The 20,510-nt window shown below is 46.0% G+C and overlaps 2 protein-coding genes across 4 annotated transcripts; one reads left to right on the forward strand and one right to left on the reverse strand.

The window, feature by feature from the left end:
- Positions 1-11,037: 11,037 nt before the first annotated feature.
- Positions 11,038-11,514, forward strand: LOC136510923 (uncharacterized mitochondrial protein AtMg00810-like). The gene has a single exon (XM_066505208.1). The coding sequence runs from the start codon at positions 11,038-11,040 to the stop codon at positions 11,512-11,514; it is 477 nt and encodes a 158-aa protein (XP_066361305.1).
- Positions 11,515-12,370: 856 nt separating this feature from the next.
- LOC136514415 (fructose-1,6-bisphosphatase, cytosolic-like) lies at positions 12,371-16,151 on the reverse strand. 3 transcript variants are annotated; one of them, XM_066508382.1, is made up of 11 exons: positions 15,548-16,151; positions 15,120-15,194; positions 14,468-14,572; positions 14,297-14,380; positions 13,821-13,934; positions 13,641-13,727; positions 13,460-13,530; positions 13,321-13,386; positions 13,034-13,120; positions 12,901-12,950; positions 12,371-12,757 (listed from the first exon to the last, which is right to left on the reverse strand). In XM_066508382.1, the coding sequence occupies exons 1-11, from the start codon at positions 15,752-15,754 to the stop codon at positions 12,750-12,752; spliced, it is 954 nt and encodes a 317-aa protein (XP_066364479.1). In that variant the 5' UTR covers positions 15,755-16,151; the 3' UTR covers positions 12,371-12,749. The 3 variants fall into 3 exon arrangements, with proteins under 3 accessions (XP_066364479.1, XP_066364477.1, XP_066364478.1); XM_066508380.1 differs by having other exon boundaries at positions 12,375-12,757; positions 12,875-12,950; positions 15,548-16,148; XM_066508381.1 differs by having other exon boundaries at positions 12,378-12,757; positions 12,875-12,950; positions 14,297-14,363; positions 14,511-14,572; positions 15,548-16,142.
- Positions 16,152-20,510: the final 4,359 nt, after the last annotated feature.

The raw sequence follows: 20,510 nt of genomic DNA on the forward strand, positions 1-20,510 counted from the left end.
TCTCCTGTATCCGTGAACATCTTGTGAATCTGTAGTTTTAGAAAGATTCCAAGGACGGCCAGACTTTCAGCGTCCCATTGGCTTCGGTGTAGTTGCATTTAAAGAGAAGGCAAACTTTATTCGGAAGTTTCCCTTTGGGACTTAAATATCTCCTATTTTGGGTATTGTTGAGATAGAGTTTTTCAATTTATTTTGGCATAGAATATCCCAACAGCTTTGGATCTAAAATAGTCACGGAGTGGGTTGCGTGATTGAGTTTGTTTTGTCTAGCAATTCCTTCTACGACTTCCTTGGTTAAGTATTTTTCTTCCACGGTGGAAATATCTAAAGTCTCATCTCTTATGTGCGGCACTTTTGTGAGGTAAAAAAACAAAAAAAACAAAGAAAAAGGCAAAGAGGTGCAAAAACCAAAAGAAGGAAAAAAAGCCGCACCTAAAAAAGAGAGAGAAAAAATAAAGAAGAAAAGAAAAAGAAAGTGAAAAAACTTTAGAAGTGCTTGCATCCTTTTGAGTCCTTGTGCTGAGTTGTATTGTATTGCTTGCTTGAACTAGGTCCAGGACGAGTTTAGGCCAGCGACATAGACTAGCTTGGGACTACTTTTCAATCTTGCAATTTCTAAATTAAATTATTGCTATTCCTTGCTACTATAGTGTGCCTGTCCAACCTTTCTTCTAACCAACTACAGGTTCGCCTTGCAACTGTTACACTCAAGCTACAACAGTATCACAGTCACCGACCGATTGCACCGCCTGTTGCTTTGGTAAGAACACTTGTAAGACCATGGTAAGACGCTTGAGAGTGTGTGACTTTACTCCTTGACCATATCCTATAGTAGCTGATAGGAAATTACATACTTTTGTGTTGTCTTTTGCTGTATTCTAACAATGACAGGTTGTTCGTATCCACCGACTTATGATGGTATAGGTGCTGATGAGTACATGGAGTGGGAAATTGCTATCGATAACATATTTGAAACTCGCTTTATGTGTCCAAGGAGGAAGGTAAAAATGCAGTTAGTGTTTTGCGACATTCTGCTTTATCTTGGTGGGAGTCTTTAGATCCTTCTGATAAGCCTCAAACTTGGAATGATATGAAACTTCTTATGCAAGAAACCTTTGTTAATCCACCTCCTGTTTTGACTTCATATGATGAGGTGCACCATTTAGAGGAAGAGTCTGTTGTTATTCCTCCTGCTATGCCTAACCTTTTGCAGGTCAATGTAGAAAAGAGCGAGGATGACGTGACAGAAAATGAGAAGCTCACAGCCTCATGTGAAAATTCAGAACTATCAACTATTACCCCTGTTGAACATGAGAGCAAATGTAATGCCCATGATGCTAAACTCATAGAAGGTGAGAGTTCTCTTGATGTGTTGATTTTTTTCACCAATCATGCTATGATAGAGCAAATTTTAGTGGAGCCTTCGCTTGATTTACCTTTGTCACAAGATGATTTGCTTGATGTTTCTTGTGATGAAGATGACTTGCATGATGATATTTATGTTATACCTATGCAATCATTGAAGAATGATCATGATATATATGTGCTGAAATCGAGCACTTGTGCCGAAAATAGACTTGTTCATAATGCTAGTGAAGTTGATGAACTGAAATTGTTGTCTTCTTTAAATACTTTGGGTTACATTGAATTTGATGTTCCATGTAATCTTAGTTCTTTAGAGGAGAAACTTTATATATATGCTGATTTGCCATGGTTCTCTAGACATACATATCATGTTTTTGGCAAATATAACAACCAAGGGCAATATTTGATACAACGAGTTTACATTTGTACAAATCCGAATTCTCCTTTTGTTGTACAAATTAATGATCAACTAGAGGACAGTAAAATCAACATTGTTGTTATGCCATATTCCTCTAGTTTTGCTTTTTGAACACAAGTGGAATCCAAAGAAAGGGAGCATATATTTCTTGTTAGTACTAATCTTTTGCAGGATAGTATTGGCAAAGATCATGTGTATTTCAATCAAGCAGACTACATGTCTGTAGGACAAGACATGCTACAAACTTGGACATGTGGTCATATTCTTTCTCACAACATTGTCCATTCCCGTTATTTTGGAAACCTCGTTTGTCCTCGTGTTGTGCAGGATCGACTTCAAACAAAATCGACGCCGAGGACAGCTTTTCATCAAGAAAGGGAGGATGATAAGGACATGACCTCTATACATATGACCATGCTTGGAGAACCATATGGAGACCAAGGAGATCAGCGAGGGTGTCCTAAGCAAGAAGGAGGTCCGAGGCTAATTCGGTTCGAGTCCCCGAGGTGGAGGCCCAAAGCAACTCAAGTTCGAGTCTGTCTCGGATTTCAGGACCAGTCTGTCTTAAACTGGTCACCTAGGATGCATCCGGACTCCGTTTTCGATGATCCACATATGGATGGAAAGCTAATTGGATAAGGAAGCCAACTCAATTGGTTTCACGTCAAAATACCTTCGAAATCAACGGGAATCATCGAAACAAGTCAGCATCCAGAATCTGCCAGGGTGCTGCGACACCGTCTTTTGGTCCGTTGGACCGTGTATCGTGTTTGGGCCCATTAGGGGGCGCGTCCAGGGGGTGATGCCCAAGACTCTATAAATAGCAGCCGTTGCTCTCCTTAGGGTTTGGGTTTTGTTTAGTTCTTGATTTCCTCATGAAACAGACGTCGTTTTGCTGCAACTGTCGCCGCCAAGGCCGCTTGCTGTGAACCAGGGCCCCAGTTCTTGATCTTGTTCGCATGTGGCGATTAGTCCTTTCGAATAAATACTTGAACTCTTTCTCATTATCATAAGCCTCATATTTATTGGTAATTTTAGATTGCGTTTATCTCGTTCTTGCTTGTGTTCTCGATTCACTTGTAGGAAAGCCTTCTCGGTGAGGTCAATCGCGTTCGTGTGGTTGATAACCAACGGAGTAGTGGTGTAATGGTTGTGGGGGTCCGAATCAGTCTTGGTTCAAAGCCTAGATCGTGAATGTCGAGTCTCCACCAATCGACGCTATCATACCTTTCGAAAGATCGGGCCTAGTCTACATCACTTCTCCACCCTTGCTCAAATATGCCAATCACCAAGTGTATCACCTTGTGCACGTGTGTTAGCATATTTTCACAAACATTTTTAAGGGTGTTGCACTCCACTAGATCTAAATGCATATGCAATGAGTTAGAACATCTAATGGCATTTTGATAACCCCATTTCGATATGAGTTTCACCCATCTTAATAGTACGGCTATCGGTCCTAAATGTAATCACACTCACTAAGTGTCTTGATCACTAAACCAAAAGGCTCCTATCAAATTTCACCTTTGCCTTGAGCTTTTTATTTTTCTCTTTCTTCTTTTCAAGTCCAAGCACTTGATCATCACCATGGTTACACCATCATCATGATCTTCGTCATTGCTCCACCACTAGTAATAGTGCTACCTATCTCATGATCACTTTGATAAACTAGGTTAGCGCTTAGGGTTTCATCAATTCACCAAAATCAAACTAGAGCTTTCACTTGGGCTAGTCCGCGCTGGCCTGACATCCTCAAGGGCTTGCGATCCCCTGAGGGTGGCCTTCTTATGTCTAGATTGTTGTAGCTTTTGGCTGGAGGGCTCGTGCATTTTGGTGCCCGGGTTCTCCTAGCTCGATGTTGCCACTGCCGCCACATCTCCATCTCTAGATGTAGCTACCACATCTGACAAAGAACTATCATGATCTATCACTATGGGAGCTAGCCTTGAGTGCAACGTGGTTTGATCCGCTCATTGTGGCACGCGGTGCGCTCAAGGAGCCTGCTTCCTTGGATGCACGCGCCTCCAAGCGACAGCTGACAGTTTGCCTTGGTGTGTCATGCAACTAGGCCATTATGTGGGATTGGTCCCTAGTTCTAGGCTTGACCCTATGTGGTGTGGCGCTGGCTACCCACTGGATCACTCGTGATGACGCCATGTGGTGGCAGGTAGTTTCGTCGTTCATGCGCGCTCTAACTCATCGCGTCCCGCTGGCAGAGATGTTGTTCGAGGCGTGATTCTACTGTAGGGTTTGGTTTTGCCATGCGACGAGTTTGGACAGGGTATGAACAGATGATGGGCATTTCCCCATTAGTTTGGATGATCTCGTGGTTCTTGAAAAGGATGTGGCCACCGCGGTCCTTGGGTGAGATAGCCGTGAGCCATGGCCATCCTGTTTCTCGGGTGGAGCTCTCGGCCATGGCCAGTAATGAGAGAGGGCATTGGGTCCCTCACATGGGTGCACTCTAGGATGCAGCCCTTGTGTAATGGGAATAGGGTCCCGATCTTCCGTCAGGTAGTGATAACTATCGTTGTGGCAGAGAATGGCACACCGATCTGGCTTCAGATCAAAAGACCGAACCTTGCAATCTTAGCACCATAACTCCTCTAGTTATCAACCGAGACACAGATCTGGTTGACCTCACCAAGAAGGCTAATCCCTGCCTACGCAATGAAGAACACAAGAAAGAACAAGAAAGAAAGCAACCAAATTGTAGATGAATGATTAATCTCACAAAGTTAGGGTCTCATAAACTGATGAACGGCGAAACTGTTCTTGATAGATTAATCTAAGCAAAACCCAAAACCTAATGATGGCAATGGCATATGATTATAAAGGTCTTAGGGTCGTTGCCTACCCTAGACATGCCCCCTAATGGGCCCAAACACGATACACGGTCCAACGGACCAAAAGACGGTGTTGCAGCACCCTGGCAGATTCTGGACGCTAACTTGTTTCGATGATTCCCATTGATTCTGAGGGCCTTTTGATATGTGACCACTTGGATTGGCTTCTGTATCAAATTATATTTCCAACCATATATGGATCATCGAAAATGGAGTTTGCATGCATCCTGGGTGACTAGTTTAAGGCAGACTGGTTCTGGAGACTGAGGCAGACTTGAAATCATGTTGGACCAGGCCTCCGGTTTCTGTTGAACGTCCTTGCTGGTCATCAATGCCTCCACCTCTTCCTCTAAGTCCCTCATGACCTTCTCCAATGTTCCTAAGCAATATAACATCATTAGGTAGTAGTCTATTCTCAAAAGTATGAAAAGGATCGCTTCACAACGAGCTCACCTCTAAATTGAGTTGACGCATTCGAGCTTAGGTCATTGGACCTTGCATGACAGTTGGAGGATCTGTGGCAGAACCTCCTAAATTATAGGGCCCACATGCACCTGTCATTGTCCAATGACCCTTGATGACTATGCGTATATTCTCACTAACTTAAGAAGCCTGTCGGGTGTCCTCGGGAAACCCGAATCATCCATAATTTCTTTTGAGCAGGATCCATTACAGAGTCATTGCAGTATTTCAACAGTTTATTCATTAATTTACATCAGAGTAAAATAGCGGAAGTCTTATAATAAATTAGTTACAAAATAGTTGTTTCAAAGCTTACAAACCAGGTACGATTATTATTACAAACCATAGTAGTGGAGTAGCATTAGTAACATAAAACAAAACACACAATAAAAGTGCCCTGCCTAAAGGCCACACATTTACTTGTCATCTTCGATTTGAATAACCGTCATGCAGCACGGTCCAAAGCAGACCTGCTCATGAGGCTCACCTGCAACAAGGGTTAAAGAACCCTGAGTATGAAAGTACTCAACAAGACTTAACCGACGTAAAAACGGAGAAGACTCAGGAATGCAAGCTCAGGGATTCAAGGTAAGGCTTTAGCAAGAATCAAAGTTCTTTTGCGTAAAAGCTCTCCAACAAGATTCTTTCTTTCAACATTTAAATCTTCATAAAGATCATATATAAAGCTGACATGATCCACATTGAGATCATGAACTTCATATCAAACTCTTTCTCAAATCTTACTCAAGTTCTATTTGTTAGCTACGATGATGAACAGTGAGTTGAGTCTCCATAACCGAGGAGCAACGACGATTCGAACCGATTATAACCCAGCTGGGGATTCCCAACCACACGACATATGTAGGTCCCTGACCTACATATACCAACCTATCCTCAGATTCTCTAAAACAAGAACGGGTCCGCACCACCTGAGAGCACAGTACTCTACCAATCCAGCCCATTGCCACGTGGGTACATGCTACTCTTGCCATCTCTCCACTCCCAGTGCGCGAGTAGCCATTCTCGTAATAGAATAGCCGAGTTAAGGCTTACCGAAGTATGTGGCCAGTACTACAAAGTCTCACCTCATGCAATTCAACAACGGACCGTTCTTAATCAACACAGGCAGAAAGAACCCGCTCACAAGGCATCCATGTCTTGTGGCTCTCATACACTGAGTCCACCCGGTCTAGATTTATTACTCCACATGATTATATCTCATGATTCATAAATAATCAATCGTATCCAATAAATCATTTATATCTCGTAGGTGACAAGTAATCGCCTGACTTTTATTGGTCTAAGCATGGCTAAGCATAATTAGGCATTCTCAAATTAAAACTGGTAACAAGGTTGACATGGAAAAACAAGGTTGGTAATGCACCAATTAGGTTTCCACTCAACTCCTAATCACTTAATGCAACATTTAAAAAAAAACAAAAGCGATAAAATTTGTAAAACATAAGGTAGGTTTAAATGCATCTGGGGCTTGCCTTGATTGTCGGAATAGTCAGGTTCTGGAGATGCTCCACAGATATCAAACCCGACCTCAATAGGTGGGTTGACTTCCTCAACAACTTGGTTGACTACCAAGTTCTCACTTTCGTTGACTACACGTAGTAACAATGCCATGTTTAATATGATGCGAGATATAAAACATGATACTTGACGATGGATGCAAAAGTTAATAACTTGAATACAACTTTCCTTGGTGGTATAGTTACTAACAACTAACTAAACCTTCTCTAGGGTTTACTTAGATTAATACTAATGCCCACGTTTCTTAACCGCAACTTGATCATAAACTCAAACACTTACTTAAAGTACCAAGGATCATTTTATGCTAATTACCCAAGGTCATCACTCAATCCTAAATTCAAACAAAACATAAGTCATTAAGGTTTACTATTTGTTTTAATTAATGAATTAACTAATTCAAAATTAAGAAATAAATCAACTTTTTCCAAATGAGCTCCAAATTTTTGTGAAGGCTCATCACATGATAAATAAGTGGAAAAACAATTTTCATAATTTTTGGATAATTATGTAAACCTAGAAAAATCATGGAATCCCATTTATTAATTAATTTGAGCAATTTTTATCCCATTCAAAATATACTGAAAAGTAACATTTAATATTTTTCCTAAATAGTTCACATCTCAGAGAGGTCACACAAATTTTTTCCTAATTTTTGGAGCTCTATTTATTTCTACACAAAATAAACAAATCATAGCACTATTTAACCATTTCTGCAAAATAGAATAATTCATTTTTACTTAAACTGCCACTAACAGGGTGACCCCACCGGTCAGCCCGCTCTGACCACGACAGCGAGGCCCTCTGTTCGACGATTACTCGCCGGCGGTGAGGTCTCCGGCGGTATGGATGGAACCAACATGACCTCCCTAGTGCTGCGCTTCGACTAAGGGTACTGGTTGAACATCTAGACTACTGCAGAGTCCTCGCCGGCGACGATGGCGGCATGGCAGTGTCCTACTAAGATAGCGACGGCGATCTACGACTTCGCCGACAAAACTAAAGTCTCCAGCGTAGGCAGCACATCCTAACGAACATAACCGAGCACCTAATTGAATCAACAACGCTCCACAACACTAGCAGCGACACGCGCAGCGGCACGGCGGAGCAAAACTCACCAACGTCCCGCGATCCCATGGCTATGGCGTGGTAGAGGTAAAATAGATCACACAGACATGATTAGTGGCTCACCCCAAAGCTAATGCGTGCGAGAACGACGGCTAAGGCGAGGCGGAGCTAAGTCATCGGTGTTGGAGACGACAGCGGGGGCATGAACTCACGGTGAAGCTCCATTCTGAGGAAAGCAACTGACCAAATGATCAATGATTAAGCTCATGAATATCATGAGAGAATGAATATCAAGAAACAGCAAAAGATGAAGCAAGAGACCCACCCGAACTACCTATCCAAGGTGGAATGGATCTCGGCGAATCCTCGCCGGAGTTGGAGGAGACGAGGTTACGCCGCGCAAGTGGGTGATATGGAGGCGCTAGGTGATGGCGATCATGGTGACGTGCTCAGCTAAGGCTAGGAGGGCTCTACGGCTCTGGCGCAAGCTCGTCGGAGCTAGGCGGCGCTGACGAGAAGCAGAGGAAATGAGAGAGCGACGGAGGGCGCTCTCAAACTTATCAGGCGAGCGGAGAGCGGCGGGAGAGGTGCGCTTGACACATAGCAGCAAGATGGACACGTAGAAGCAGGAGGTGTCACTCGCAGGCGCGCGTGGAAGCCGGTGGAAGCTTGCCTACGGCGAGAGCTGCCTGCTTGCACTGTTCAAGCTATTTACCGAATTGCCACTCGCTTCATTTTTCAAATTACTTTTAAATTTGTATGGTAACTCAAAAATCTCCAAAAATAAAAGTTGCTCCAAATTGAAAGTTATACAACTTTGCTTTAATAACCATACTCATATTCTGTCTACATTTAACAATACAAGTTTAAAATCAAAAGGGGACACCTTAAGAATTTATCCCCTTTCAAATTACTCCAAATTTTATATAACAACTTTGAAAACTCCAAAAACCAACTTTGTACACATTGACAAGCTCTACACTTTTTCTTTTAGGCTCAACCCCAAATTGTGCTTAGATTTTGAATTAGGTTTTTCCAGGGTAGAATTAAATGCTGGAAATTAGGGTTTTGGAATTCCAATTTAACACTAAGGTTTTGAACTTGATTCATCACATACAAGTCAACACATATAATCATAAAAGTAAACTTGTTTTAGTGAATGCATATCAAAGTTTTCACTAACACAAGAATGATGTGCAATGCATATGATGACATGGCATATTTTAGTGTTTAAAACACCAGAGGTGTTACAGGATCAGCGGGTACATCATAAGGAGTGATGTCCTCGTCACCGTGGGTAGTTCTGAGAGTCTATCCACCGTAGGCCATGGGACCTAGATTCCTAAGGTGGAGGTCTGGACTGTGGCTAAAGACGGGCGTGGGTGTTGGCCCTTTGATGCCGGTAAATCCATAGTTTTCACGGTGGATGTGGCCGCCACGGGCCATTCCACCAGCGAATTCACCGATGATATGAGGAGCCATCGCTTCCTTCTCAATAATCGAGAGTGTGTGACTGTCCCCTACCTGGCGTGCCAACTGTCGGTGTTTTGTAAATCGGACTAGTAAATTTATACGATTGTCGCGCTGCTCTAGAAAGATGATGGTAGCATCCAATAGACATGATGATTTATACTGGTTTAGGCTAGAGTGCTACGTCTAGTCTCAGAGATGATCGAGTGCATGTTCCTCACTTGAATGCTCTGAACTTCTTACAATGGGGGTGCAAGAAAGGTGGAAGAGATGGGAGGACCTATGCTAGGAGATGGGCTGCCCGAAGAGAAGCTCTAGGAACCCTACTATAATGGTGAATGAATGGAATGGTAGATGATTCAAAATGTCTAGAGAGGATGCCCTGGTTGTCCTTATATAGAGTTTGGGACCAGGGCGCATACAAAGCAGGAGGCTCTCTCGACCGAAGGGTTGAGAGCCTGAGGGAGGTCCTAGCTAACTTGGCTTGCAAGCTATGCCATCTTCTGGTGCTTGTCTAGGTGTGGCTATCATCATGGTTTTGAGGCCACGATGGTGGTTCGTCATCTATCTAGTGCGGCGCGGTATCCGTTATGGCCTTTGTTACCATCTCCTGGTTTTTCGGGGTGTCGTACGGGAGTCGGTAGCCGCCCTAGGTCATCGATCGCTTGGTTGCTTCATGGGGCTAAGGGTCATGACCCCGTTCGTCGGGGTCGGGGCTTTTAGTCCGTCTAGATGGCCTCTATGTTGAGACCTTCGTTGTGGATCCCATCCTGTAGTGGGTGGGATTGTACATACATCTTGTCAATCCATATCTGGATGGTGGGTTTTGTACCCATTGCCTTTGCTATGCGGTATTGTCTCGTCGGCGCGGTGTGGCGTAGGGATGGTGTCTGACTGGGCCGAGGTGACTGTTGTCCCCTCGGTCCTTGTAGGGTCAGCACGACATGCTTCCTCTTGTTAGAGCAAGCGCACCTAGCTGTGCTCAACCTCCCCCCATCCCTCCCGGGGGTTGGGACGGGGAGAGGTCATGCGTCTTGTAAGCGTTGTGTGCTAAGGCGGGTGGAGGAGGTCAGGGATGACCCTGGCCTTGGCGACTAGCCCGCTTCGCTAGGCCTCGGTCACTTGGGCCCTTGCTGACTATTACGTTGTAGGCCACATGGCCTGCTAACTAATCGGTGCCTTGAGGCACCTTGGGGTTATGACCCCGACACCACTCCACTATCCAACGATGAGGACCGAGTCGATGCCTACCATGACAATGAGCCTCTATGCTACCGCACCTTGGACAACATCTTCGGCGATCAGCCCATCCCTGGACTGGAGATGCATGACTTTGAGGCAGAGCTGCACCTGGCGCACACGGACGGCGAGCCTTGCTCCTTCGCTGAGGCAGAGGGAGACATGGCATGGCACGCCGTGATGCAGCAGGAGATGGATGTAATCGAGCAGAATCGGACGTGGGAGCCAGCGGATCTTACTGCTGGCCACCGTACCATCACCCTTAAGTGGGTCTACAAGCTCAAGAAGGATGAGGCTAGGGCGGTGATCAAGCACAAGGCGCGTCTAGTGGCATCCGGGTTCATCCAACAGGAGTGAGTCAACTTCGACGACGCCTTCATGCCCGTTGCGCGAATAGAGTCCATCCGTGTCATCCTCGCATTGGCAGCCCAGGAGGGTTGGCGTGTGCCCCACATGGACGTCGAGTCTGCCTTCCTCAACGGTGACATGAAGGAGGAGGTCTACGTCCACCAGCCACCGGGATTTGACATCCTCGGCAAGGAGAACAAGGTTCTCTACCTGCGCAAGGCCCTCTACGGCTTGCAGTAGGCACCCCAAGATTGGAACAGCAAGCTGGACTCCACCCTCAAGCAAATGGGGTTCCAGCAGAGTTCTCACAAGGCTGTAGTCTACCGACGGGGCAAGGGAGGCAATGCCCTGTTGGTAGGCGTCTACATCGATGACTTGGTGATCACTAGCACCAAAGAGGCCGAGGTGGAAGCACTCAAGGAAGAGATGAAGGCCACCTTCCAGATGAGCGACTTGGGCCTTCTCTCCTTCTACTTGGGGATCGAGGTCCACCAGGATAGATCCGACATCTCCCTTCGCCAGACCGCCTACGCCAAGCGCATCGTCGAGTTGGGCGGGCTCACCAGCTACAACCCAGCCCACACTCTCATGAAGGAGAGGCTGAAGCTGAGCCACGACAGCACGGCGAAGGAAGTCGACGCCATGCAGTATCGGCGCATTGTGGGCAGCCTTCGCTACCTCATCCACACACGGCCGGATCTGGGGTTCGCCGTTGGCTACGTCAGTCGGTTTATGCAGCGACCGACGATGGAGCATCAGTAGGCCGTCAAGAGGATCCTCTGTTATGTCGAGGGCACCTCCGACTACGGTTTGCACTACCTGAGGTGCCCCGGCGTGGAACGCTTCATTGGGTACAGCGACAATGACCTCGCAGGCAACATCGACACAAGCAAGAGCACCAGCGGGACGCTGTTCTTCCTCAGCAAGTGTCTGATCAGCTAGCAGTCGGTCAAGCAGCAAGTGGTGGCTCTGTCCAGTTGCGAGGCGAAGTACATCACTGCCACAACCGCTTCGACTCAAGCTCTCTGGTTGGCTCGGCTGCTAGGCGATCTCCTGGGCAGAGACACAGAAGCAGTGGAGCTCAGGGTGGACAGCAAGTCTGCCTTGGCCTTGACGAAGAACCCCGTCTTTCGTGAGCGCAGCCAGCATATCCACATCAAGTACCACTTCATCAGAAGCTGCTTGGATGAGGAGAGCATCAAGGTCGGCTACATCAACACCCAAGATGAGCTTGCCGACTTCCTCACCAAGTCCCTTAGGAGATGGTTCAAATTCCCCAGAAGGCGTCACACAAGGCTTAGGAAGAGAATGATAAACTGGTCTATAAATCTTGTGTTTATCTAAAGTAGTCCGTGCCTGTGTCAGCACCCTTATCATATATCTTATCCTACTTTATCATCTATTTTAGTAGTTGGAATATGATGTAACTTTCTTAAGTTGTAAGTATGCTACTCTATATGTATCTCCAACCTGCCATAGTTGTGGCAAGGTTAACGAAACTAAAATTCTAGCTCTAAACTTGTGCTTTGGTTCCAACACAAGTAATATGTCTCCACATAAACTCCCTCCTCACATGAATCCAAATTTGTATCAAGGAATCACGAAAGCATGTAAATTTGTGAAGAACATAAGCCTGTATTTACTATTGAGCTGTACCGTGTCCGGCCGTAGAGTGGATTTTTTCGTAGAAGGCAAGAACATATAATAAATATCTGACCAATACGGTTACAGTGTGGATATCCACCCGGGTAAATGATGCGCGTGTCCTCAGGCAGAAAGATCAAACAGTGCTATTTTTTTTACAACTCTTTTATTATAATTTAGAGGTCAAGCAGTTGACTCTGAAGCATACAATGCTTTGATCTCCACGACGTGTCCTCAGGCAGAAAGATCAAGCATTGTTTGACTCTGAAGCGTACAGTGCTTTGATCTCCTCAACGTCATCGTAGCTCCCTAGGAATATTGGGGATCTGTCGTGAAGTTTAGTGGGAGCAAGTTCAAGGGCCTGCATTGTAAATTTAGCAGGAGCGTTTTCAGCTATGCAGATGTGATATTTGTAGCATCAAGATTTTTCAGTTGGACATTGGGATCTGAGAAAAAGAACTGAAAGTCTGAAACACACCCGTTGTTTCCCTGTGAAGGACTGACCTCCAGCTTGTTCCATCAGGAATGACATCGGGAAGACTTCATACAGAACACTGCAATTCCACATAGAACTAATGTGAGGATAGGAAGTTAAACTACAGTTCCGGGAAGGAAAAGATTGTTAGCTTTGGTATACCGTAGTTTTCCGTTTGGACTCTTCTGGTCTGCTGGGTACAAAAATATGCCCCCATATAGCAAGGTACGATGAACATCAGCAACCATACTGTAATTCATTCACAAGGACCATAACAGCATAAATTCAGCCATTTTAGTGAAACAAAAGAAATAACGAGTAGATGCCAATAGCTTGAGCCCTATTATTTTATTCTTAAGAAAACTTCAGACACAATCAGTTCTTAACTGTAGAAGAAAGCAAAATGTGAAATACTGATATGCATTTGTCGAGAATGAGCAGTGAATCACCTTCCAATATATCTCAAGGATTTAGGCGGTGAACCATCCTGAGGATATTTGCATTTCTCCACAAATCTGAAATGGCATAAAATTCAGCTTGACTTCTTAGGAAATTACAGTGATTTTGAACACAGATGAGCCCTCATACTTTGCTGTAGGCCCATCCCAGTTTTTGGCATTCCCTTCGTTGACTGAATAAATCTTCCCTTTCTTTGGTATCTGCACAAAAGAAGCATAAAACGCGATGCCCAAAACTCAAGTATTTTTACATTAATCAGGAATATCAATCAACCAGGAAAGGAAAGAACTGCAGCATTTTTATCATTAACCTTGATATTCGGATGAGTCAAAATGAACTCTCCAAGGGAAGGATCAAGAGTGAAACCATTGACTCCATTTCCAGTGCTCAATACAAGCTGCCATAATTCATAAGGGCGGTCAATATAGGAAGACAAGTCGAAGCGAATTGTCTGGTGGTAAAATGGATATGACATAAAAAAAATAATTACCGTGCAGGAACTCCCATACATGCAATAGCCAGCAGCAAGCATGTTTGTTCCAGGCCGCAGTACATCCTCCAAAGTCACGTTGTCCTTATCTTTGATCATGTAAATCCCAAAGATCTGCAGAGCAGAACCGAAATAGCATGTATCGACAGTAAGCTTTGAAGAGGGTAATGTTTCTCAAATATGGTCACTTAGTTAAAACTGGTTGAACATAAGTCGACAGCGTTCTAAATTGAGTATCGGAGTATGGAACGAACCCACTAAGATTAATTTTTTACTTGCAGATGATTTTTTATTTTCTTTTTTGCGAGGATGCAGATGATTAATATACTATCGTCAGAAAGGCAAACATGATGATATCATTGGAACTCAGATCGATCAGTACATCCTTTTGTCTTCTGATCTATTTTGACTCATTTGCTAGTACAGATCACAGGTGGGGATAAAAATCTGAATCTGAAGGTCACAATGACACATACTGTTCCGATGGAGACACCACAGTCGATGTTGGAGGAGCCATCCAGCGGATCGAAACAAACGCAGTACCTGAACAGAGAGAAAAACTAATGCACGTCACGATCAGGGAAAGCAACAGTATGACGTTGTGGAACTTGCAAGTCAGATTCTCAGATGGATTAGCAACGACTAACGAGCAGCTCAGAAGAATTAGTAGGGGTGGCAGAAATCACGAACTTTCCGCGGAGGGCCGGGTCGACGAAGATGGCCTCCTCGTTCTCTTCAGACACAAGGACACACTGTACGCAAGCGCGGAGTCAATGTCTAAGTTCAGCAGAGCTAGTGTTGAAAAAGTAGACGATGTTGGTTATATAATCTCGTAAATTAACATAGTAATTATCGTAACTCAAAGTGGCTACAAAATAAGTTATTTTTATAGTCAGCTACAGGATAGTAGTTATATATATAGGGAGAGGCTATTCAGCAGCCGGCTACAAAATAAGTTATTCTGTAGCCACCTCTATTTACCATAATTTTATATACTAATTTACCATAATGTCAATACATATTTACGATAGTTGGGTTACTATAACACATGAGAATATTTACCATAACGTTATAGTAAACCACTTAGTAAGGAGTTACTGTAAATCTCGTAAATTAACATAGTAATTATCGTAACTCAAAGTGGCTACAGAATAAGTTATTCTGCAGCCAGCTATAGGATAGTAGTTATATATATATATATATATATATATATATATATATATATATATATATATACACGCGCGCGCGATAAACATGGGAGGGGACGTGTACGGATGTGTAGGAGAGTTAGTGGATTACGGTGCGGCCGCTGCTGACGAGCGCCTTGACAAAGACTTCGTTGGACAGGACATCCAGCTTCTTTTGCTCCTCACCCTGCAATTTTTGCTCTTGAATGTTAACGAGAGCAAGTAGATTTTAACCAGAAGAATATCGTTTTGGAGCATGTATATATTGTATTGATTGAAGAGCAAGATCAATCTCTTCTAGTATGACTAAGACAGCATAGTGATTGATGCATGGTAGGTTCAGCTAGATCAACTCTGCAGATGCAGCTAAAAAAATGTCCATCTGAGGAGCCCCAGGCCCACCGTCAGGGGCTCAAGTCGAGATCAGTAGCAGTAACTCAGAGTACGCGTGTCTGCACACGAAAGGCGCGGAGTGGATGGCGCGGTGATCGGGGATTCGGGGCAAGTGTGGAAGCGTGTGGTGGTGCTTTGCTTGCTTGCCTGGACGTTGGTCTCTCCGGCGAGGCCGATGAGCTTGGCGAGGCCGGCCTTGTTGACCGCGGAGGCGACGAACTTGCAGCCGAGGACGATGTGGGAGAGGAGGATGGTGAAGTCGCCGCGGGACTCCGGGTGGCGGCTCTGCTCGTTGAGCACGTGCCGCGTGATCGTCATCAGGTCCGTCCGCTGCGCCTCCGCCGCGTGGTCCATCTTCCTTCGCCCTCCGCCGGCCGGCCACCCGGTTCCCTCTCGCCCGCTCGCTCTCGATCAGCCACACCGCCTTGTACTGCCCGGAGCCCCGGACTGTACGGGTTTTTAGACTGTGTTGGGGGAGGTGAGGCTACCTGAGGGGATCGGCGGCAGATGACGATAGGAGGATGGGCGGCGGTTGGGACGCCTTTGTCCGGTGGCGCCGTTTCTCGCGGATTGGCAAGTTGTCGGGACGTGGTGGGAAGGAGCTGCGGATGGTTTCAAGTGAGAGGCATCTGACAGCCGTAGGCTAGGGTGTCCGTGGCTTGAAATAGGCGCCGGCGCGTCGGTGCTGGGCGGGGGACGGTGGAGGCCGGTGGATGGGGAATGCGATGGGGTGCGGGTTCCACGTCTGTGCCGCATGGGCGCGGATATCTACCGCGCGCGATATGAGCTGAGGCTGACTTGGTGGGGTGGCACGGCGCGGGTCAAGGAAGCAACGCGTGCCCGAGAAAACAGGGCAAGGCCAACTGGGCTGGGTGGAAATGACTGGATTCCCTGGTTGGATGATTCGCTGTAGCCTGTGATGCTGGCCGGAGTGTTCTTTATCAGCCAAGCGAACATGCCATTGATGGGTGGCACGGCGCGGGTCAAGAAAGCAACGCGTGCCCGAGAAAACAGGGCAAGGCCAACTGGGCTAGGTGGAAATGACTGGATTCCCCGGTTGGATGATTCGCTGTGGCCTGTGATGCCGGGCGGAGTGTTCTCGTGTTGACGAGGCCACCATTTGCATTTGTACTACTGTGCTGCAAACGGGCGTCGGTAGCAGACTATCGCGTTGGGACGGAATGCGAACCTGATTCAGCTGGCAATTGGCATACGGGACACGCAACACACAGCACCTCGCGCTTGGCAGCGACAGAATGAGACGGTTTTATGCCATCCCGATCCGTTGGGGCCTGGGGCCAAAAGTTGGCTTTGCCTCCATGCCGTTAGATTCCGTGTCCCTGCTGGGTCCAATTTGCCTTTGGATAATTCTTGGAATAGGGTGTGCGGAGGCCGCATGTTTTGGTTGGTGGGCCACGAACCAGCCCAAATATTCGTATCCGTTCGTCACCATAGTTTCTAAAAAAAAAAATCAACGAAGCAGGGCGCACGGTCCATCCGCGGAGCTCACAGCGACCGGCCAGGGCGGAGGCCGCCCGCGCTCATCCCGTGCTTGCCGCGGCTGCCCACGCTCACCTCGGCCGGGGCGGAGGCTGTCTAGCTCGCCATAGCCGGGGTGGAGCTCGCCCACTTGAAGCTCACGGTAGCCCGGGCGGAGCCCGCCCGCACACATCTCGCGCTCCGCCTGCCCAGCTCGTCGTGGCTGGGGCGGAACTCACCCGCGCGCAGCTAGCGACGGCCGGGATGGAACTCGCCCACGCACAGCTCGCAGCGGACCTCACCCCGCGCACAGCTCGCGCTCCACCCGCATATTATGGAGACCTGCCACGGCCTTCTCCACCGGACCTACCGCGGCCTTCTCCATTAGAGCGGCGAGGTCCGCGCCACCGGCAAGCTCTATATCAGTGAACTTCACACGACGACGAGCCTTCATTCTTCCAAGCTGCAAGGAGATGTTGCGTTGAAACTACATGTTGCAAGCGTATATTTCAAATGTTTCAGAGGTATGTTGCAAATATTTCGCATGAATGTTGCAAAAGTAGATCGAGGTGTTGCACATGTTGTAATAGTTGTACACATATGTTGCAAAGCGTCTGTTCCAAATGTTTCATCTATTTTTTAGATGTATGTTGCAAGTGTGTTTATTTGGATGTTACATATGTTTCACACATATGTTGCAAGTGTTTTATCTAAATGTTGCATATGTTTTGTATTGACTTTTTCAAGTGTTTCCATGTGTTTTTTGCAAGTGCGTCAGACCCATGTTTCTAAATGTTTCATTTAGATGTTTTAAAAGTAGATCAGGTGTTACATCTTTCTCTTTGCTTTCTACTGCCTCGCCTCGGTGTCTCCTCATCCTCTTGGCGTCGGCTAGGCATCCGCCGCTCCCTCCCCCTCTTTCTCGATGCTGGTGACATTCAGGACTGTGTGGGCCCCGCGTGGGCGCACGAAACGACGTGAGAAATGGCTGCAAGCGCGAGCGTTTGGACGCCGCGTCCGTCCGGAGCCAGCGCTAGCAAGCCCCTTTGCCTTTTCCATGCACGCACCAAATAAGGTCTATTCGGGAATGTCAATTGATAGAATGGTAAATTGAGCAAATCTTGTGGTAAAACACCTGATTTCGATCAATGGGCTAACTTTTCTAGGGTTTAGTGCCATATCAGAAGTGAATCATGTTTGATGATTTTGGATGCTCCTCCGAAGAAGTCCCTAAGGAGGAGCCTTGCCATACACCCCCCTTAGTATCAAGGCGAAGATCTACCTCTTTAGTATTATAGAGAATAAGGAGAGAGTAAGGAGGAAGCTGGGAAAGTATGGGGTATGTTGGCACTCTCCCCACTTGTACCTCAGCGGATGCGATCTCCATTCGAGTAAGCATTTGGGATTCTTCTATGGTCTTTGGTAAGCATCGAGTAAGTATCACGGGCATGTCACAGAATAAAAGGAACATTGTGAGTTGCATGGCAATCGTAATTCATACAATAGTATTAGACCAAATAGTCCTAAATTTTAGCTTATTATGTGGTTGTTTCGTGGAACAATGAACTCTTTCTCTCACCCTCGCTATCTTTCAACATAATAAAATTTCCTACATGGCTTTGCATTACTCCTATGGGGCCGCTAATATGTAGCAATATACTTGCTCTTTGCTAAATCACAATGAGAGCATGCTCAAAAGCCAAGTAAAAGAAACACAAGGCCACTTGATACGAGGAAGGATCAAGTAAGCCCTAGTTAAAAACTTTTGATTCCCAAAGAAAGGACAAAGACTAAACACAACCAAAGAGTCGAGTAAAAGAGACAAGAGCTTAAAGCAATGTAGAAACACTCAAAGTCATTTCATCAATCGATGGAACAGGACTAAGATTATAAGTGGTAAATTTAGAAAATGGTTACTTGTTATTTGGTTAAAGCGTATTACTCACATTCTACTTAACTTAGCATCTCAACCTCAGCGTTCGGCATTACCGAATCGATCGGTTCGGTACTTCGGTTCTCACACAAATTTGGTTCCTTGGAAAACAGGTACTGATCGGTTCCTTCCAAAAATCGGTACCAAGGAAATTCGGTTTCGGTATATACCAAAAAATACCGAACTGATAACAGAGACTTGTAATGGCATGTTCAAAAGCCAATTTTGACATAATGTGGACATGATTTCATAGAGAATAATAGTACTAAATACATACATATAAAAGTCAAGACTATAAGAGTAGAGTACCACAAATACATTATGCAATAGTCTAAACTAGTATAATCAATAATATAACAACACTCATACTCAACAAATTTCACATAGTTCGGTATATTCGGTTTGCCGGGGTAAAGAACCGAATTTACCTCGAAAAATTCGGTTCAGTATTCGGTTCTCAGTTGTAAGGAAAATGGACCCTAGGCTCATTTACTTTGGATTTTGGTGTTTGATGACCAACACAACTAAATTGGACTAATGAATTTGCAAGTGATTGTTTTGTAGTTCAATAGGGTGCAAGACGTAACTTGGACGAATGCGACACATTGATCCCATGATCAACACCATAAGCAAGACCATAGAAGCACAAGACAAGACCTAACATATCAAGCAAAGTCCAAGCACGAAGATAGGAATCAAGCCGGACGTAAGATCGCGAAGAAACGAGCTTCACAACACTGACCAGACGCTGGAGGCATAGCGACCGGACGCTCCGATCAAGAGGCTCGGCAACATCAGGCGTCTGCAGCAGCGATCGGACGCTGAGTACTAAAAGTGACCGGACACATCGATGGCACTATTCATCATCCTGGCAACACACTCAGTACTGACCGAACGTTGGTGGCAAATCGACTAGACGCAGGAACTGCAGCATCCGATCGACTACAGAGAGGTTCTAGAGCGGCAAAATTGCGTCCGGACGCGTCCGATGGCATGTGGCCGGACGCCATCAGCGTCCGATCAGTTGATCGCAGCTCTAACGGTCGGGACGACCGAACACGTCTGGTCAGAACGAAAGCAGCGTCCGGTCAGTAGCAGAAAAACGAGATTTCGTCCCCAACGGCTACTTTCTCAGTGGGGTTTATAAATAGATCCCCCAACCGGGCATTTGGACTGTGTGGAGCTGAGGAAACATATCTATGGTGTTGATGCATTATTTTAGGGATCTTCACTTGCATAATGCTTAGTGATTCATTAGGTGATTAGCGTAGGTGCTTAGGTTGATTAGACCACCACTTATGCGCTTGCTCTAGGTTTAGGCCTAGTGTTTAGTGAGGTTTGTATATCTCTTATCACTCGGTGCTTGCGCGCACCATTATTGTACATCGGAGGGGCTTATAGTCTTGCGAGATCACACCAACTGTGTTTGTGGTGTGGCCACCACCATGTACCGGAGGGAACAAGGCCCGCGGCGTTTCGGTCAGAAGCTTGATAGTGAAGACGGCGGAGAGCGGTCCGGGAGAGACACCGGAGATCCGCTTGCGCGTGGGGAAGGCCCGGGGCTATCCACGGAGTTACCCGACCGGGAGCTTGCCCCTTACGATGGATTTCTTGCGAGGGGCTCCAACGAGGACTAAGGGAAAGCTTGCGCACTTCTCGATACCTCGGTAAAAATACCGAAGTCGTCGACGGGAGTTT

Source organism: Miscanthus floridulus, chromosome 16, assembly GCF_019320115.1.
Source record: "Miscanthus floridulus cultivar M001 chromosome 16, ASM1932011v1, whole genome shotgun sequence".
In the NCBI taxonomy this organism is placed as follows: domain Eukaryota; kingdom Viridiplantae; phylum Streptophyta; class Magnoliopsida; order Poales; family Poaceae; genus Miscanthus; species Miscanthus floridulus.

Coding starts and splice junctions, on each gene's coding strand:
- LOC136514415 (XM_066508380.1), bottom strand. CDS start 15,754: ATGGACCACGCGGCGGAGGCGCAGCGGACGGACCTGATGACGATCACG. Junction 14,573..15,119: donor TCGTCAGCAGCGGCCGCACC/GTAATCCACTAA, acceptor GCTTGCGTACAG/TGTGTCCTTGTGTCTGAAGA. Junction 14,381..14,467: donor CTAATTCTTCTGAGCTGCTC/GTTAGTCGTTGC, acceptor GACGTGCATTAG/TTTTTCTCTCTGTTCAGGTA.
- LOC136510923 (XM_066505208.1), top strand. CDS start 11,038: ATGGGGTTCCAGCAGAGTTCTCACAAGGCTGTAGTCTACCGACGGGGC.